At 35.1% G+C, this 15779-nt stretch overlaps 1 protein-coding gene across 8 annotated transcripts in view; it reads left to right on the top strand.

Moving 5' to 3' along the window:
* SLC38A6 (solute carrier family 38 member 6) overlaps positions 1 to 15779 on the top strand; it is a 68960-nt gene that overhangs the window by 34617 nt on the left and 18564 nt on the right. For all 8 annotated transcript variants that reach the window (XM_041758794.1, XM_041758798.1, XM_041758795.1 and 5 more), the window contains 4 exons: positions 6257 to 6339; positions 6804 to 6862; positions 14331 to 14396; positions 14624 to 14677. In XM_041758794.1, the coding sequence (XP_041614728.1) occupies positions 6257 to 6339; positions 6804 to 6862; positions 14331 to 14396; positions 14624 to 14677 (262 nt within the window). The remainder of the gene's footprint in view (positions 1 to 6256; positions 6340 to 6803; positions 6863 to 14330; positions 14397 to 14623; positions 14678 to 15779) is intronic.

Here is a 15779-nt window from a genome sequence, read left to right as displayed (position 1 = left end):
TTCCCTTCCCTTCCCTTCCCTTCCCTTCCCTTCCCTTCCCTTCCCTTCCTTTTTCCTTCCTTCCTTCCTTCCTTCCTTCCTTCCTTCCTTTTCTTTCTTTCTTTCCCTTCCTTTTTAATTTGAGATATAATTAACATATGACGTTTAACATATAACACCATAAATTTAAGGTGTACAAGATTTTGATACACTTACACATTTCGATATGGTTACTACAGTAGTATTAGCTAACCCCTCCATCACGTTATATTTAAGATCTACTCTCTTATTAGCAACTTTCAGGTATGTAATACATTATTGTTAACTATAGTCACAATGCTATATGTAGGTTAGATCCCCAGAACATATTCATTCTGTAACTGCAAGTTTGTACTATTTGACCAATATCTCAGTTTCCTTGCCTCCTCCTCCCCAGCCCCACTGGTAACCACCATTCTACTGTGTTTCCATGAGTTTGGCTTTTTTTTTTATTCTATATATAAGTGATAAACTGTAATGATGTTTTTCTGCGTCTTATGTCACTTAGTTCTCAGAGTCCATCCATTGACACAAATGGCAAGATTTCCTTCTTATGGCTGAATAATATTCCATTATATATATATCTATATACACATTATTCCATTATATATATATATACACACACACATATATACATATATACATATATATATATATATATATATATATACATACACACACATACACACACTCTACACACACACCCCACATCTCCTTTATTTATCTACTGACACTTAGGTTGTTTCCATATCTTAGCTATTGTGAATAATACTGCAATAATTATGGAAATGCAAATTTCTTTTTGATATCCTGTTTTCATTTCCTTTGAATATAATCACATGGAGGTGGCATTGCTGGGTCATATGGTAGTTCTATTTTTTTTTTTTTTAAGATTTATTCATTTATTTGAGAGAGAGACAGCATATGTGCGTGCATGAGCAGGGGGAGGGACAAAGGGAGAGGGAAAGAAATCCTCAAGCAGACTCCTGGCTGAGCACTCTTGATGCCAGGCTCCATCCCAGAACCCTGAGATCATGACCTAAGCTGAAATCAAGAGCTAGGGGCTGAACCAACTGAGCCATCCAGATGCTCCTATTTTTAATTTTTTAGGAACCTCCATACTATTTTCCATAGTGGCTGAACCAGTTCACCTTCTCACTAACAGTGCAAAAGACTCCTTTATTTCCACTTCCTCACAAACACTTGTTATTTCTTATCTTTTTCGTACCCATACTAACTGTGGTTTTAATTTGTATTTCTGTGATGATTAGTGATGTTGAGCATCTCTTCACATACTTGTTGACCATTTGTATGTCCTCTTTGGAAAAATGGCTGTTGATTTCCTCTGCACATTTTTAAATTGGATTGTTCAATTTTTTTTTGCTACTGTATGAGTTCTTTATATATTTCGGCTATTAACTGCCTATATGGTTTGCAAATACTTTCTCTCATTCCATAGATATCCTCTTCATTTTGTTTATTGTTTCTTTTGCTGTGAAAAAGCTTTTTAGTTTGATGTAGTCCCACTTATTTTTACTTTTGTTGCTTGTGCTTTTGGTGTCATATCCAAAAAATTATTGCCAGGGCCAATGTCAAGGAGCTTTCCCCCTATGTTTTCTTGTGGAAGTTTTATGGTTTCAGATATTACATTTAAGTCTTTAATCCATTTCAACTTAATTTTTGTGAGCATTATAAGATAGGGGTCTAATTTTATTTTTCTGCATGTGTTTATTCAGTTTTCCTAACACCATTTATTGAAGAGACTTTTTTTAAAGATTTTATTTATTTATTCATGAGATACACAGAGAGAGAGAGAGAGGCAGAGATGCAGGCAGAGGGAGAAGGAGGCTGCTTGCAGGGAGCCTGACGTAGGACTCAATCCCGTGTCTCCAGGATCACGCCCTGGGCTGAAGGCGGCGCTAAACCCCTCAGCTACCTGGGCTGCCCTGAAGAGACTTTTTTCCCTATTGAACACTCTTGGCTCCCTTGCCAGATATTGGCTGGCTCTTTATCTGCACAGAGTTATTTCTGGGCTCTCTATTTTTAATGCCTGTACTATACTGTTTTGATTACCATAGCAGCTTTGTAGTTAGTTTGAGATCAGAAAACTGATGCTTTGTTTTCTCTCTCAGAATTGCTTTGGCTATGTGGGATCTTTTGTGGTTCCATACAGATTTTAGCATTAATGTTCTATTTCTATAAAAACATATCATTCAGATCTTAATAGAGATTACATTAACTATAGATGGCTTTAGGTAGTTTGACATTTTAACAAATTAATTTTTCCTATCCTTGAATGACAGGATATCTTTCCATTTGTGTTGTCTTCAATTTCTGTTATTAAAGTCTTCTCATAGTTTTCAGTGTACTGATCTACTTCCTTGGTTAAATTTATTTCCACTCATTTTATTGTTTTTGAGGCTGTGTAAATGGGATTGTTTTATTTCTTTTTTAGATATTTTGTTGTTAGTGTATAAAAATGTAACTAATTTTTGCGTGTTACTTTTGTATCCTGCAACTTTACTGAATGTGTTAATTAGTCCTAACAGCTGTTTGGTTGAATCTTTAGGATACCCTTTATATAAAATTATATGATCAACAAATAAAGACAGATATACTATTTCCTTTCCAGTTTGGATGTTCTTTATTTTTATTATCTTGCCTAATTTGTTCTAGCTAGGATTTCCAGTACTATGTTCAATAAGAGTGGTGAGAGTGGGTACCCTGATCCTAGAGAAAAAGCTTTCAACCTTTCAACTCCTGAGAATGATGTTAGCTGTGGGTTTGTCATATATGGCCTTTATTATGTTGAGATATGTTCCTTCTATACCAAATTTTGTTGAAGGCTTTTATTATAAAAGGTTACTACATTTTGACAAATGCTTTCTCTACATCTATTGAGATGATTATATGATTTTTATCTTTCATCTTACTAATGTGCTGTATCACATTTATTGATTTGCATGTGTCCAATCACCCTTGCATTCCAGGGATAAATTCCACTTAATCATAGTGTATGATCTTTTTAATGTGCCATTGAATTTAGTTTGCTAATATTTTGTTGAGGATTTTTGCATCTGTGTTCATCAGGGATATTGATGTTTAGTTTTGGCTTTTTGTAATATCCGTATCTGGCTTTCATATTAGAGTATGCTACCCTTGTCAAATGAGTTTGGGAGTATTCCCTCCTCTTCAGTTTTTTTGAAGAGTTTGAGAATTATTGGCATAAATTCTTCTTTAAATATTTGATAGAATTCACCAGTAAAACAATTTGGTCCTGGGCTTTTTTTTGTTGGGAAGTTTTTGATTTCTGATTCATTGTCTTTACTCCTTATTGCTCAGTTCATATTATCTATTTCTTATCATTCAACTTTGATGTGTTATATACTCTAGGAATTTATCTATTTTCTTAATTTAACATGTCAGTGGGCAACTTTAGCTGCCTGGTAGAAAAGAGGATGCATTTTCACCAACTGAGAATTATCAGAGTATCTACCAAATGATTTGAAAAAAATAACCCCTATTGTCTTTGATGTTCCCACCTGCATATTGGCATTAATTTTACTTTGTTACTATTGTGCTTCTGTATATATGTATATGTTTCAGTGAAAAATGGTTACAGAAAATATAGAAAAGAAAGCAAATAAAAATCATACACAATACCATCTTACCTAATAATTGTTTTATTTCCTTTTAATTTTTCTCAATAAACTTTTTATTTATTTTTAAAGCTTTTTAAAACATAGATAATAGCCATATATTTTTTATTTTTATCATTAGTATTTTCCATTTTATTAAACTGTCTTTTTTAAAAAAACTGTATACAATTCCACTGAATATGCTTTTATTGACCTAGTATTTTCTGTTGTTAAACATATAGGACTTTCCTCCAACTTCTTAATGTTATAGGAATGTTGTGTTCATAGCTTCATGCCCATAGAATTCTTTATATTATAGATTATTTTCTTAGATTGCCAAATTTTTTATTGCTTTTGCTATATAATGTCATTATTTTTCCAGAAGAAGTACTAATTGACAAGATAGCACTGCATGAAGGACCAGTTATGCCACATTCTTGAATATTACTTTTTGAATAATTTTACTAGCTTAATTTCAGCAGCTTCATATTTATTTCTTTAATTAGTACCAGAGATTTTGATTTTTCTTCATGTGTATTTACTGGTTATACTTCTTTCATGAATTGTTTGTCCTTTATATACTAAAAAGTATTTCTAAAATTTTTTTATAAATTTCCACTCATGTATTTTATATCGGAAAATTGAAACCATCTATATGCAAAGAGAAAACAAAAATTACTCATATTGCTACCACATAGAAATATCTACTTCTGTCGTTCTAAGTATATCCTTATGACCTATTTTTAAACATTCATCCAGTTTTTTTATGTAATCAAATACATCATCACACTTTTAACCTACCTTTTTTTTTCATTTAATATTCTAATACCGTCATATGAAATATGTAATACTTTTTTTCCTGGTTATTCATACTCTTTCTTGAAAATTTGAAAAATATAGAAAACTGTAAAGAAGAAAAATTACCCATCATTCTACCACCCAGAGATGATGGCTATCAGTATGTTGCAGTTCTTTTCCATTTTTTGATGAATCTATACTTTTCCTCAAAATTGCTAATCATGCTATTTATATGTTTATGATGTTTTCATATCATTATATTATTTATTATATTATTCATTATATTGTTATACCTGTAAAATTTTCTTTTTTATGATTGTCCCATAGTCGCATCATTTGTTTTAAAATTGTCATGATCTTAGGTTTCTTGTTTTTTTGTTTTTAAAGATTTTATTTATTCATGACAGACACAGAGAGAGATGCAGAGACATAGGCAGAGGAAGAAGCAGGCTCCTTGTGAGGAGCCTGATGTGGGACTTGATCCCAGGACCCCGGGATCATGACCTGAGCCAAAGGCAGACACTCAACCATTGAGCCACCAAGGCACCCTGATCTAGATGTTTCTGATTTTCAGTATTTTAAATGTTTTCAGTAAACATCTTTTTACAAATATTTTTGTTTTTATTGCTGATTGTTATTTATTTATTTATTTATTTATTTATTTATTTATTTATTTATTAAGTAGGCTCCACACCCAGCATGGAGCCCAATGCAAACTTGAACTCATGACCCTGAGATCAAGACCTGAGCTGAAGTGCTAAAATCAAGAGTCAGGCACGTAACTGATCTGCCTAGAGGCCCCAACTGATTGATTTATTGATTATTTATTTAATTAATTATATTTTGAGAGAGAGTGCACACATGAGCAGGAGGAGGGACAGAGGGAGATGGGGGAAATAGACTCTTAAGCAGCCTCCATACCCACACAACCCTGAGATCATGGCCAAAATCAAGAGTCAGATGCTTGACCAACTGAGGCACCCCTGATTGTTTATTTTCAATAGTATTTTATACAGAGTTGAATATTTGAAGTCTTTTGATATTTCTTGCCAAATTGCTTTCCAGAAAGGTAATATATACAATTTTTACCTGCACCAGTTTTAAAGATTTATTTATTTGAGAGACAGTAAGAGGGATGCCTGGGTGGCTCAATGGTTGAGCATCTGCCTTTGGCTCAGGGCATGATCCCCGCGTCCTAGAATCCAGTCCCATATCAGGCTTTCCGCGGGGAGCCTGCTTCTTCCTCTGCCTATGTCTCTGCCTCTCTCTGTGTGTGTCTCATGAATAAATAAATTTAAAAATCTTTAAAAAAAAAAAAAAAAGGAGTGAAAGAGAGAGAGAGAGCACGCGCGCCTGTGCATAAGCGGGGGTGGGGGGCAGAGGAAAAGGGAGAGAGTCCTTAAGCAGACTCTTTGCTGAGCATGAAGGCTCACCTGGGGCTCTTTCCTGGAACCCTGAGATCATGAAGAGCCATAACAAGAGCCAGACTCTTAACCAACTGAGCCACCTAGAGCCCCTACCTTTATCAACTTTGTGCACACCTTTTCATTCCTCAACAACACTGACTATTGTCTTTTAAATACTTGCTATTTTGGTAGTTGAAAAATAGCATTTCATTGTTTTGATATCTTTCTTAAATATAAATTAATAAGAATAATAGAGTTTCACAAGAACATATTGTAACGAAAGGAAGTAGGCTTTTCCTAATGGTTATAACTGTGTGTGTGTGTGTGTGTGTGTGTGTGTAAATACAAACACCAGATTCCTCTGCCTAAAATAGGACTTTTTTTTTTTTCTAATAGGTCTTGGTATCTTGATGGACAAACACTACTAATAATCATTTGTGTTGGTATTGTGTTCCCTCTTGCACTTCTTCCTAAAATAGGTAAGTATTTAGAGAAGAGGGCCGTTTTTGGAAGGAAGGATGAAAGAAGATAATGTTAAGGGGCTTTTAAATTTCATAGTACCACATTTTTAGCAGAAGGGTGGTAGTGAATAATTTTGAACTTGGACTTATTTTAGGTTGTTCAGCCTTCAGCCTTGCCTAGTTAGCCTATTACTCGGTTTGCAGTAGTATTTTGTCTGCCCCACTAAAATAAAATCTTTACAGTGGAACATTAAAGACCAGCCTTTCCTTACAGTGTACCATTAGTGGTAAGCCAGTTCCAATTCTGCTGTACAGAGCTGCATAAATGATCTGTGACAGATAGTTGGAATGTTGTTATTCTCAGCCCTAAGCCCCAGATACCAAGCACTGTAATAGAAAACATGCCCACGATATATAGCTTTAGCCGTATGTTAGGATCACTTTCCTTATAAATTGCTTTTTATTTTACTGTTATTTTACAGGCTTTCTTGGCTACACAAGTAGTTTATCATTTTTCTTTATGGTGTTCTTTGCTCTTGTGGTAAGTTTAAAATATAATATATTGCTTATCTCCTCACTGAAATTGAACTTGTTGTGTTAATGCCTTTTTTTTTTTTTTTAAGATTTTACTTATTTATTCATGAGACACAGAGAGAGGGTCAGAGACATAGGCAGAGGGAGAAGCAGGCTCCATGCAGGGAGCCCGATGTGGGACTCAGTCCCTGGACCCAGGATCATGCCCTGGGCTGAAGGCAGGCGCTCAACTACTGAGCCACCCAGGCATCCCAATGTCTTCTTTTTTTAACTATGTTTTCTGTCAGAGTTTTATTTCAGTGTGTTATTAAAGTACTTTTATTCCACAAAATTATTTCATTATTGTCTGTATTTTGAAGAGGCTTAGGTAGAGCATTGTTTCAAATTCAGTGTCTCTTTTGGTTAACTAGAAAGGAGAGCACACTGATTCTGTTAAAACCATAGGTGAAGTTTAATTCTTTGTATAAGTGTGTGTATAGGTTTATTTCTGAATAATACTGGGTATGTAAATGATTAAACTCTTCCTTGTTACTGAAGAATGAGTGAAAGAAAGGAGCGACACAACACACCAGTAGTTAAACCATATTATAGAGCCAGATTTTCAAGCTGTCACAACAATTTCAGATGCATCTAATTTAGGTTAAATTATCTTCTGGGATGCAAAGATAAAACAACTTTAGATTATTAAATGAAGTGGCAGTGACCCTGGTTTTAGTGTACCAAAATACTTATACTTTAATGGATGCTTTTAAAACTAAAATACTTAACAGTGTTTATATTTAATCATTTGTTGAATTTATCAGTATTAAAAGTTGTTACTCTCCCCACCTCAAATTGTCTGGCTTCTATCTTAGAAGTAAATTAATTGAACACATACTTTTTTCCCCTTTAATTAATGTAGATATAACTGACATAGAGCACCGTATAAGCTTAAGGTGCACAGTATAAAGACTTAACTTACAGATATAGCAGAGTTATCACCGTAATAAGTTGAGGTAACATCCATAAACATGTATTTTTTAGACTTCACATTGAAAAGAGAAATAACAGTTATTTTCACCATAAATGGATTTTTTTGCAGTGGTACTTTATTAATTTTCTGGTATAGTTGACACAGTGTTTTTTGTTTTTTGACACAGTGTTATATTAGCTTCAGGTGTACAACATAATGATTTCAATAAATTTATACATTATGCTGTACTCACCATAACTGTAGCTGGCATCTGTCACCATCCAGTGCTATTACAATATCATTGGCTATATTCCTTATGCTGGACCTTTTATTTCCATACTTATTCATTCCATAACTGGAAGTCTGTTTCTCCCATTTCCTTTCATCCATTTTGCTCATACCCCCCTTCCCTTCCCTCTGGCCACCATCAGTTTGTTCTCTGTATTTATAGCTCTGATTCTGCTTTTTCTTTGTTTATTCATTTGTTTTTTTAGATTCCACATAGGAGTGAAATCATATGGTATTTGTCTTTTTCAGTCTGACTTACTTAGCAAAATACCCTCTAGGTCCATCTATGTTGTTGAAAATGGCACTATTTCATCCTTTTTGTGGCTGTGTGATATTCTATTGTGTATACACATACACATGCACACACACATCTTCCTTATCCATTTGTCTATCGATGTATATTTAGGTTGCTCCCGTATCTTGGCTATTGTAAATAGTGCTTCAGTAAACAGAGGGGTGCATATATATCTTTTCTTTGCGTAAATACCTGATAGTGGAATATTGAATCATATGGTATTTCTATTTTAAATATTTTGGGGAACCTCCATGTGGTTTTCTACAGTGGCTGTACCAATTTACATTTCCTTCCACAGTGCCTAAGGGTTCTTTTTCTTACCACATCTTCACTAATACTTGTTATTTCTGGTCTTTTCGATTTTAGTTATTCCGATAGGCAATAACTCATTATGGTTTTGATTTGCATTTCCCTGAATTAGTGATACTCAGCATCCTTTTGTGTGTCCATTGGCCATCTGTATGTTTTCTTTGGAAAAATGTCTATTCAGGTCCTCCGCCCATTTTTAAATTGGATTTTTTTTTTTTTTGGCATTGAGTTGTATACGTTCTTTATGTATTTTGGATACTCCTTATCAGGTATATCATTTGCAGATATGTTCTCCCATTCGGTAGGTTTCCTTTTTGTTTTGTTGGCGTTTCCTTAGCTGTGCAAAAGCTTTTTTTTTTTTTTTATGTAGTCCAAATAGTTTATTTTTGCTTTTGTTTCCCTTGCTTATAATACATGTCTAGAAAAATGTTGCCCATGGCTAATGTCAGAGAAGTTACTGCCTGTTTTCTCTTCTAGGAATTTTATGGTTTTAGGTCTCATATTTAATCCTAATTAAAGGTCTTTAGTCCATTTTAAGTCTATTTTTCTTATGGTATTAGAAAATAGTCCAGTTTCATAAACTGATTGTTAAGAAGCATCTGTATGGTTAGGAATGACCTATGTATGCAAATAAACATATGGATGCAAAAGAATCAATCTAGATAACACTAAATTTTTTCCTCACAGATAATTGGCAATCCAAGCATTGCATAGGTAAGAATAATTTGGTTTTTATAGCCAATAGTTTGAAGCATATGAGACGTATTGAAATAATACATCTTTTGTACTTTTCACAATATTCATTTCTGCCATGGCAGATACTTTTAAATTTGATGCAGATTTCTTACTGTAGCAGTCATATGGAAATAATGTCCTTATTCTGCACTTATTGTAATGCTTTACAAACCATCTGTTCAGATTTTTACCTGTGAGCAAAATTTAAATTGATCTATAATGGGACAATGAAGACACTGTACACTTTTTTAAGTTCCCTTTAATTCTGACATTTATTTTAAACTTCCTAAATAATTATGTTTTGAAATACATAACGGTTAGGGAAAGGAAACATGTATATTAACCCAGATTTTTTAGAATGGTGTCAATGGCTCCATTTATTTTTGTCAATATGTATTTACAAATCTATATAATATCTGAATTACATTTTTGAAATATTTTATTTCTTTTTTTACATTTTAAAAATATTTTAATATAAAAATTTTAAAAATCAGTCCAGAAATCTTACTTTATGCTCTCCAAATAATGTAAATTGAAACAGTCTTTTTAAAAAAATTCTGATCAAAGCCAACTTTAATCTTCTATCCTCACATTTAAAAGGTTATTTGATGGCTACCAGTTTCCCAATTCTAGCATTGGCTACTAGCTTACAAATCTTAAGGTAAATTATTCTCATTTACCTAATGTTTAATTTCTACTAGTTTTAGTATACACTGGTATAAATACCATTACTGACTACTTTTATGAAATTCAGTATTCTACATATCCCATGGAGTCATGGGATAGAATCAGGAGCCTCTACCATGAACCTCAGTGGTACTGTAGAGATCAAGGCAATTTTGCTTAGGTTGAGCAGGATTCATTTTCATTTTTTAAAGATTTTATTCATTCATTCATTTTTAAGATTTTATTCATTCATTCATGATAGACATAGAGAGAAAGAGAGTCAGAGACACAGGCAGAGGCAGAAGCAGGCCCCATGCTGGGAGCCCAATGCGGTACACGATCTGGACCCCAGGATCATGCCCTGGGCCAAAGGCAGGCGCTGAACCGCTGAGCCAACCAGAGATCCCCAGGATTTATATTCGTTTGTAAGAGAACCCTCTCACAATGGCTTTAATTCTAAAAATGGTGGCATTCTTTTAAACTATTCTTTCAAAACCAGCAGTTACTTAAATGAAATATTGGATTAAACCTAAAAATATGGATCCTTTATTATTCCGCATATGATCATGGTAAGAGATTAGGATGTTCTTCACATTTCCAAGAAAAATCCAATTTAAAAAGCTTGTTCTTACCGAACCCCTAAAAACAACCATTTGAGAGTAAACCAGCTGAGCATCACATCACCCCAACGAAGTGTAGGTTTCATTACATGCACCAACAAATGATGTGGCTAGCTTCTGCATTCCACTTTTTTTTTTTTTAAGATTTTATTTATTTATTCATGAGAGAGAGGGGGGCAGAGACAGAGGAGAAGCAGGCTCCTCACAGGGAGCCCAATGCAGGACTCAATCCCCAGACCCAACATCACACCCTGAGCTGAAGGCAGACACTCAACCGCTAAGCCACCCAGGTGTCCCTGCATTCCATTTTTATAGAATTTATTTTACACCTATTATACCAAACAGCATTTTAAACACTGGCATATAAACTCCCTGATGACATAAAGCAAAGACAAAAATATTTATCCTCTTAAAACAAGACATGCCATCACAGTCTTCAAACATTATTACACTTTAGCTTTCATAATTTGACAGTGCATTCATGCAACAATCTGCAGACAACTCATTTTAACAAAGAACACTTTGAAGCAATTATGACTGAACTACATCATTTCTTAGATAAGAATTTTACCAACATTACTTACTTAAACATTACTTAAATTAGCGGTAACAGTGGAACTAGGGAGTCTTCTCCATGCTGCACAGCAGGAACCATTGAGAGTGTGTGAAACTTGTGACTTCTCACCACTCCTGTGGCCTGCAGATGGTGGCCCTCATGTTGCCCTGTGCTTGTGGACTGGTTTGGTGATCCACCGGATGTTTCTTCTGATAACTTTATGGAATGGATTAATGAGAATAACCTCAAAGAATTTGTACATGGAATCTTCACCAACCCAGTAAGAATTCAGGACCCCCAGAGTCCCAAGTGGCATCCAGCTCACTCCTGTGCAACTGATTGAAGGCTTCTGGCAAACATTAGCTGGTTAGCACCATGTTGGACAGCCTTGGTTGAGGTCTCACCATTAGGAATGGCGTTTGGGGCCACTATGTTGAATCTGATATATGACATAACCTTGCTTGGCCTTGTACCCCACCAGCTTGCCCGGGGTGGAGGGTGGTGAGGGATGTCCTATGGAGAGAGAGAGGGCTGTCAGTAGCAGCAGCGGCACACCTAGAGAAGAAAGTACATTACGTTGCACTGCTTCTTCATAGCTCCTGAATGTACTTGTGAGCACCCATCTTGACTGACCTTTGAGCTTATGCCTGTACCAGATGGAAAGAAAAACTTACAGTTTTGTTTTGTTTTTAAGTGGGCTCCAGGCTAGGCTCGAATTCACCACCCTGAAATCAAGACCTGAGCAGAGAGCAAGAGTCTGAAGCTCAACCAATTGAGCCACCCAGGCGCCCCAAAACTTAAGGATCTGGATTGTCCCAGATCTTTATTTTGCATAAAAATTTTAACGTAAAAAAAATGTTAACTTAAAATCTTGCCCTCTCTGAAATATCTAAAATTTATAAAATCCATTTTATTTTAGCAGTGGTTCAGAATGTCAGTAACCAGGTGAGTTTACCTGTTTTGGTCCATTTTAGAAAACAAATGGATTGCCACTGTTTCCAAAAGTTCTGTCTTAAGTAATATTTTAGAGTAAGCCAGTAATCAAAACAGAAAACAATTTGTGGTCAGAAGGTTTGCTTGTTCCAAGGACTAAGTGAGGCATGATAGCTGCCTCAGACTTGTGGACACTGCTCTTAAGGCTCTATCAATCTCATAGGGGAGATAGGAAAAATTAATTGGAAAACAATAGAGAACAATGTAGACAACACATAATTATTGATTTATTTGCTTCAGAGTAAGAAATGCAGCAGTTAAAAGGAGGGAAGGATATTAAACTTGAGCTGAGCCTTGAAGGATGGGAAGAACTTAGAATAGAGAGAAAGAGAAAAGAGCCTTTTGTGCAAGTGAATTTAATCTTCTTTTCCCCTTTGTCTTTCTAACCCCTGGAGTTATCTTCTTACCATGTTCTGTCTTCAACTTGAGTAAGGACTCCCTGTCATGCTCTGTTGTTGGGTATCTTTCTAGTCCAGTTCTACACTCTATAGAACAGCACCTTTTGCCATCCCACTGTGTGGACTTAGGCATGGGATGGGTCTCTGCAGTGAAATTGGCTATAGTAATCAAAGTTTATATTAATATAAAACCAAACTGCTAATGATCTTTTCATTAACTAGAAATTCATTGAAAAATGAATGCAAAAATCATTATATTGTATTTTGGAGCCTTGTTTTGAAACCTTTTGATTTGCCAGCCAAGTAATAATAGCTGATAAAATAAATGAGCTAGCTTACACTCCGGCCTTGTCAGAGTACTTGGTGCACAAGTGCTCAGTGCACGGTTGCCACCTTGCCACACAGCTGTCAGTTGGGGAAGGGTGTGTGCTGCATCGAGCTCAAGGAAGGGCTGAAGAGAGAGACCAGTGGCAACCGGAGACTAGTGTCTGCCCTACCCCATCCTCATCCTTCTTTGAAAAGATACCAAAAAATATATGTGAAATTATTGCTTTTGATTTTTTTCCTCTTGGTAAACTGACCATTTGATTTTATTTCATGTTGCAAACTTACCTAGAAATATCAAAGCAACTGGCTCATTTTACCTTTTGTTTCTTTTTATTTTATCTTGGTGAGGGTTTTAATTAAGACTCCTTCTTTAGTTCACTCATTAGCTTAATTCTAAAAATCAACATTTTCCTTAGGTTTGTTTTATCACTATATAAAACTTGGTTTGAATTAGTTAAAATCTAAAACTAGATAAATACGGAATAGGAATAGTATTTACTTATTGGTCTCCTACTAAGCACAAATGCTGTCTTTATTCTCCCTTGCCCTTGGGTCTCAGCTGGGAGCAAATATTTACAGAGTAAATAAAATGCTCTGAAACCACTGCAACAATGGTAATGTCGATAGGATTACAACTGTAGGTCTAGGAAAAGGATGGCCACCATTCAGAGTAAAATCCTGAGATCTTCTCATTGATTCTTTCGGAGAAATAACATTCCTTTGGATTGCTTTTAATTTTTAAAAAATTTCTTTTTACCAGCTGGAGTTCACCTGCTATGTGGTGTTATTCTTAGCCCGCTTTATCTACATTTACTAAAAGTAATACAAGTCTGAAAAAAGCCAGCAGGACAATACTTGTACAGCAGAAATCCCTGAACTCCTGCTTTGCATAAGTTCTCTATTTCTGCCTGTGGCCATTTCCCAAACTGCTATTAATATTTCTCTATCTGCTACTGATGCCAGGTCCACAAATAGTGTAGTCGTACACTATTGTCACTAAAAACATCATGTTCCCATTTTGAGTTGTATTTTTTTTTAATGCCTTGATACTTGTGGGGTTTTGAAAGTTGACATGAGAATACTCTCAATCTTAAATTGGGGAAAACCCCACTAAACAGAAATACAGCATCCCCTTCCCCCCATCAAAATAGGTAACCGTGTTAAAGGATGACCCTTTCTAACTTGAAAAAAATAATATGAGCAAAGAATCTTCTATTAGCTATTATTTGGTATGGTGCTAGTTTAATTGAAAGAATGATTACCTGTTTGAAATCAATTTCTTGTCATGAATTTTATAAGAAATAATCTTGAGTGTGGATTCTCTCTATTCTTACAGATAATAATTAAAAAATGGTCCATTCCTTGTCCTCTGCCATTAATTTATGCAGAGCAGTACTTCCAGGTAATAGTTTATATTTTGTTTCTTTATTTTAAGCTAAAAAAATCACACTAATAATGATATTTTTTTCCTAATTATTGAGAAAGTAATGGCTATATTGCAGTTTGGAACTTTGTTGTGAAGTATTTTTATTTGAAAGCCTACTAATAATAAATACATCATTTTTGTTGATGTATTCTGGCTTTTAATGACTGTTGGTTTCTCTTTTTCCCCTCAATCCTCTTAAACAGATTTCAAATGCTACAGATGATTGTAAACCAAAGCTCTTTCATTTCTCCAAAGAGGTGTGTAAGTTATTAACAGATACTTTTGGTTGATTTTTCACATTTCAAGTTTTAAGAGATTTGTGTAACAGGGTCTCTTAGGTCTTTGTACCTGTAACTAATTAATTTTCATGAAAGTGCTAAGTATAGGGTTGCCTACCAGAAGAATAATATTATTTAACACAGGGTGGCCCATTATAAAACAGCCACCTTTTTTTTTTTTTTTTTTTTTCTTTTGGCATGGCTTTAAATGGAGTCTGTTTTAAATGGGCCACTGCCTAAAAGAACAGATTTACCGAATGTCTGGTCTGGCCAATAAGGTCCTCTGTGGATACAGACATCCTGTTGCTCTCTGGACTTGTAAAGCTAAATAGCCAATTATATCAAAAACTCCTCCCCTGTGAGTAGAACCTTGGTCTGTAGCTAAACAGCTCATCATTGGACTAGCAATTGAGTGCTGCTAATATATCTTCTGGCTGATATTACAAAGTTGAAATTTATGATGCTTGGAGCACAGACCAGAAGACCAAGTCTCCTTGCCATCTCTGAAAACCAGGATACTGGAAATGTCTGTAAGAGCCAGAGCATGGGCAGAGGAGACAGGAACTGTGATATGGATGATACCTACTTTACTGTTCTAGAAGAGTCCGAAGTCTTCCCTGTTGCCCCAAGTTTCTTCATCTATGCTTTTTGATTCTGTTGAAATCCAAGTCCCAGATACTAGAATCCCCTCCACTCTTGTACAACTCTATTATAGCATGTTAGTGTGCTAACTCCTTCATGTACCATTTTCCTTTTTATCCCCAGTTCCTCAATAAGAAATGTCTCTCTGGCTCCACAAGAGAGATTACCACATCTTTTACATGATAAAGGCTATCTGCCTTAAAGATCTAGGTAGAGTAATTGACAAGCCAGGAAATTGAGCAATATATGAAAGAGAATTTGTGAATTAAACTGTCATTCCCTTAATCCAATGTCAGGAAGTGCTACAGCTTTCCTTCCTAGCTCCTTTCAGATATTTTAGAATGCATTATATCCCAAGATGGGTCTTCAGTCATCTGGAATTTTTGTTGAAGGGCGTAAAGTTGTTAGTTAGAAGAAATCTTTTTATAGTAGAAAAGAG

The sequence above is a fragment of the Vulpes lagopus genome, chromosome 6 (genome assembly GCF_018345385.1).
Source record: "Vulpes lagopus strain Blue_001 chromosome 6, ASM1834538v1, whole genome shotgun sequence".
NCBI classification, from domain to species: domain Eukaryota; kingdom Metazoa; phylum Chordata; class Mammalia; order Carnivora; family Canidae; genus Vulpes; species Vulpes lagopus.
Note: the sequence above shows the minus strand (reverse complement) of the source record. Positions and strands in the feature narration are given on the sequence as shown.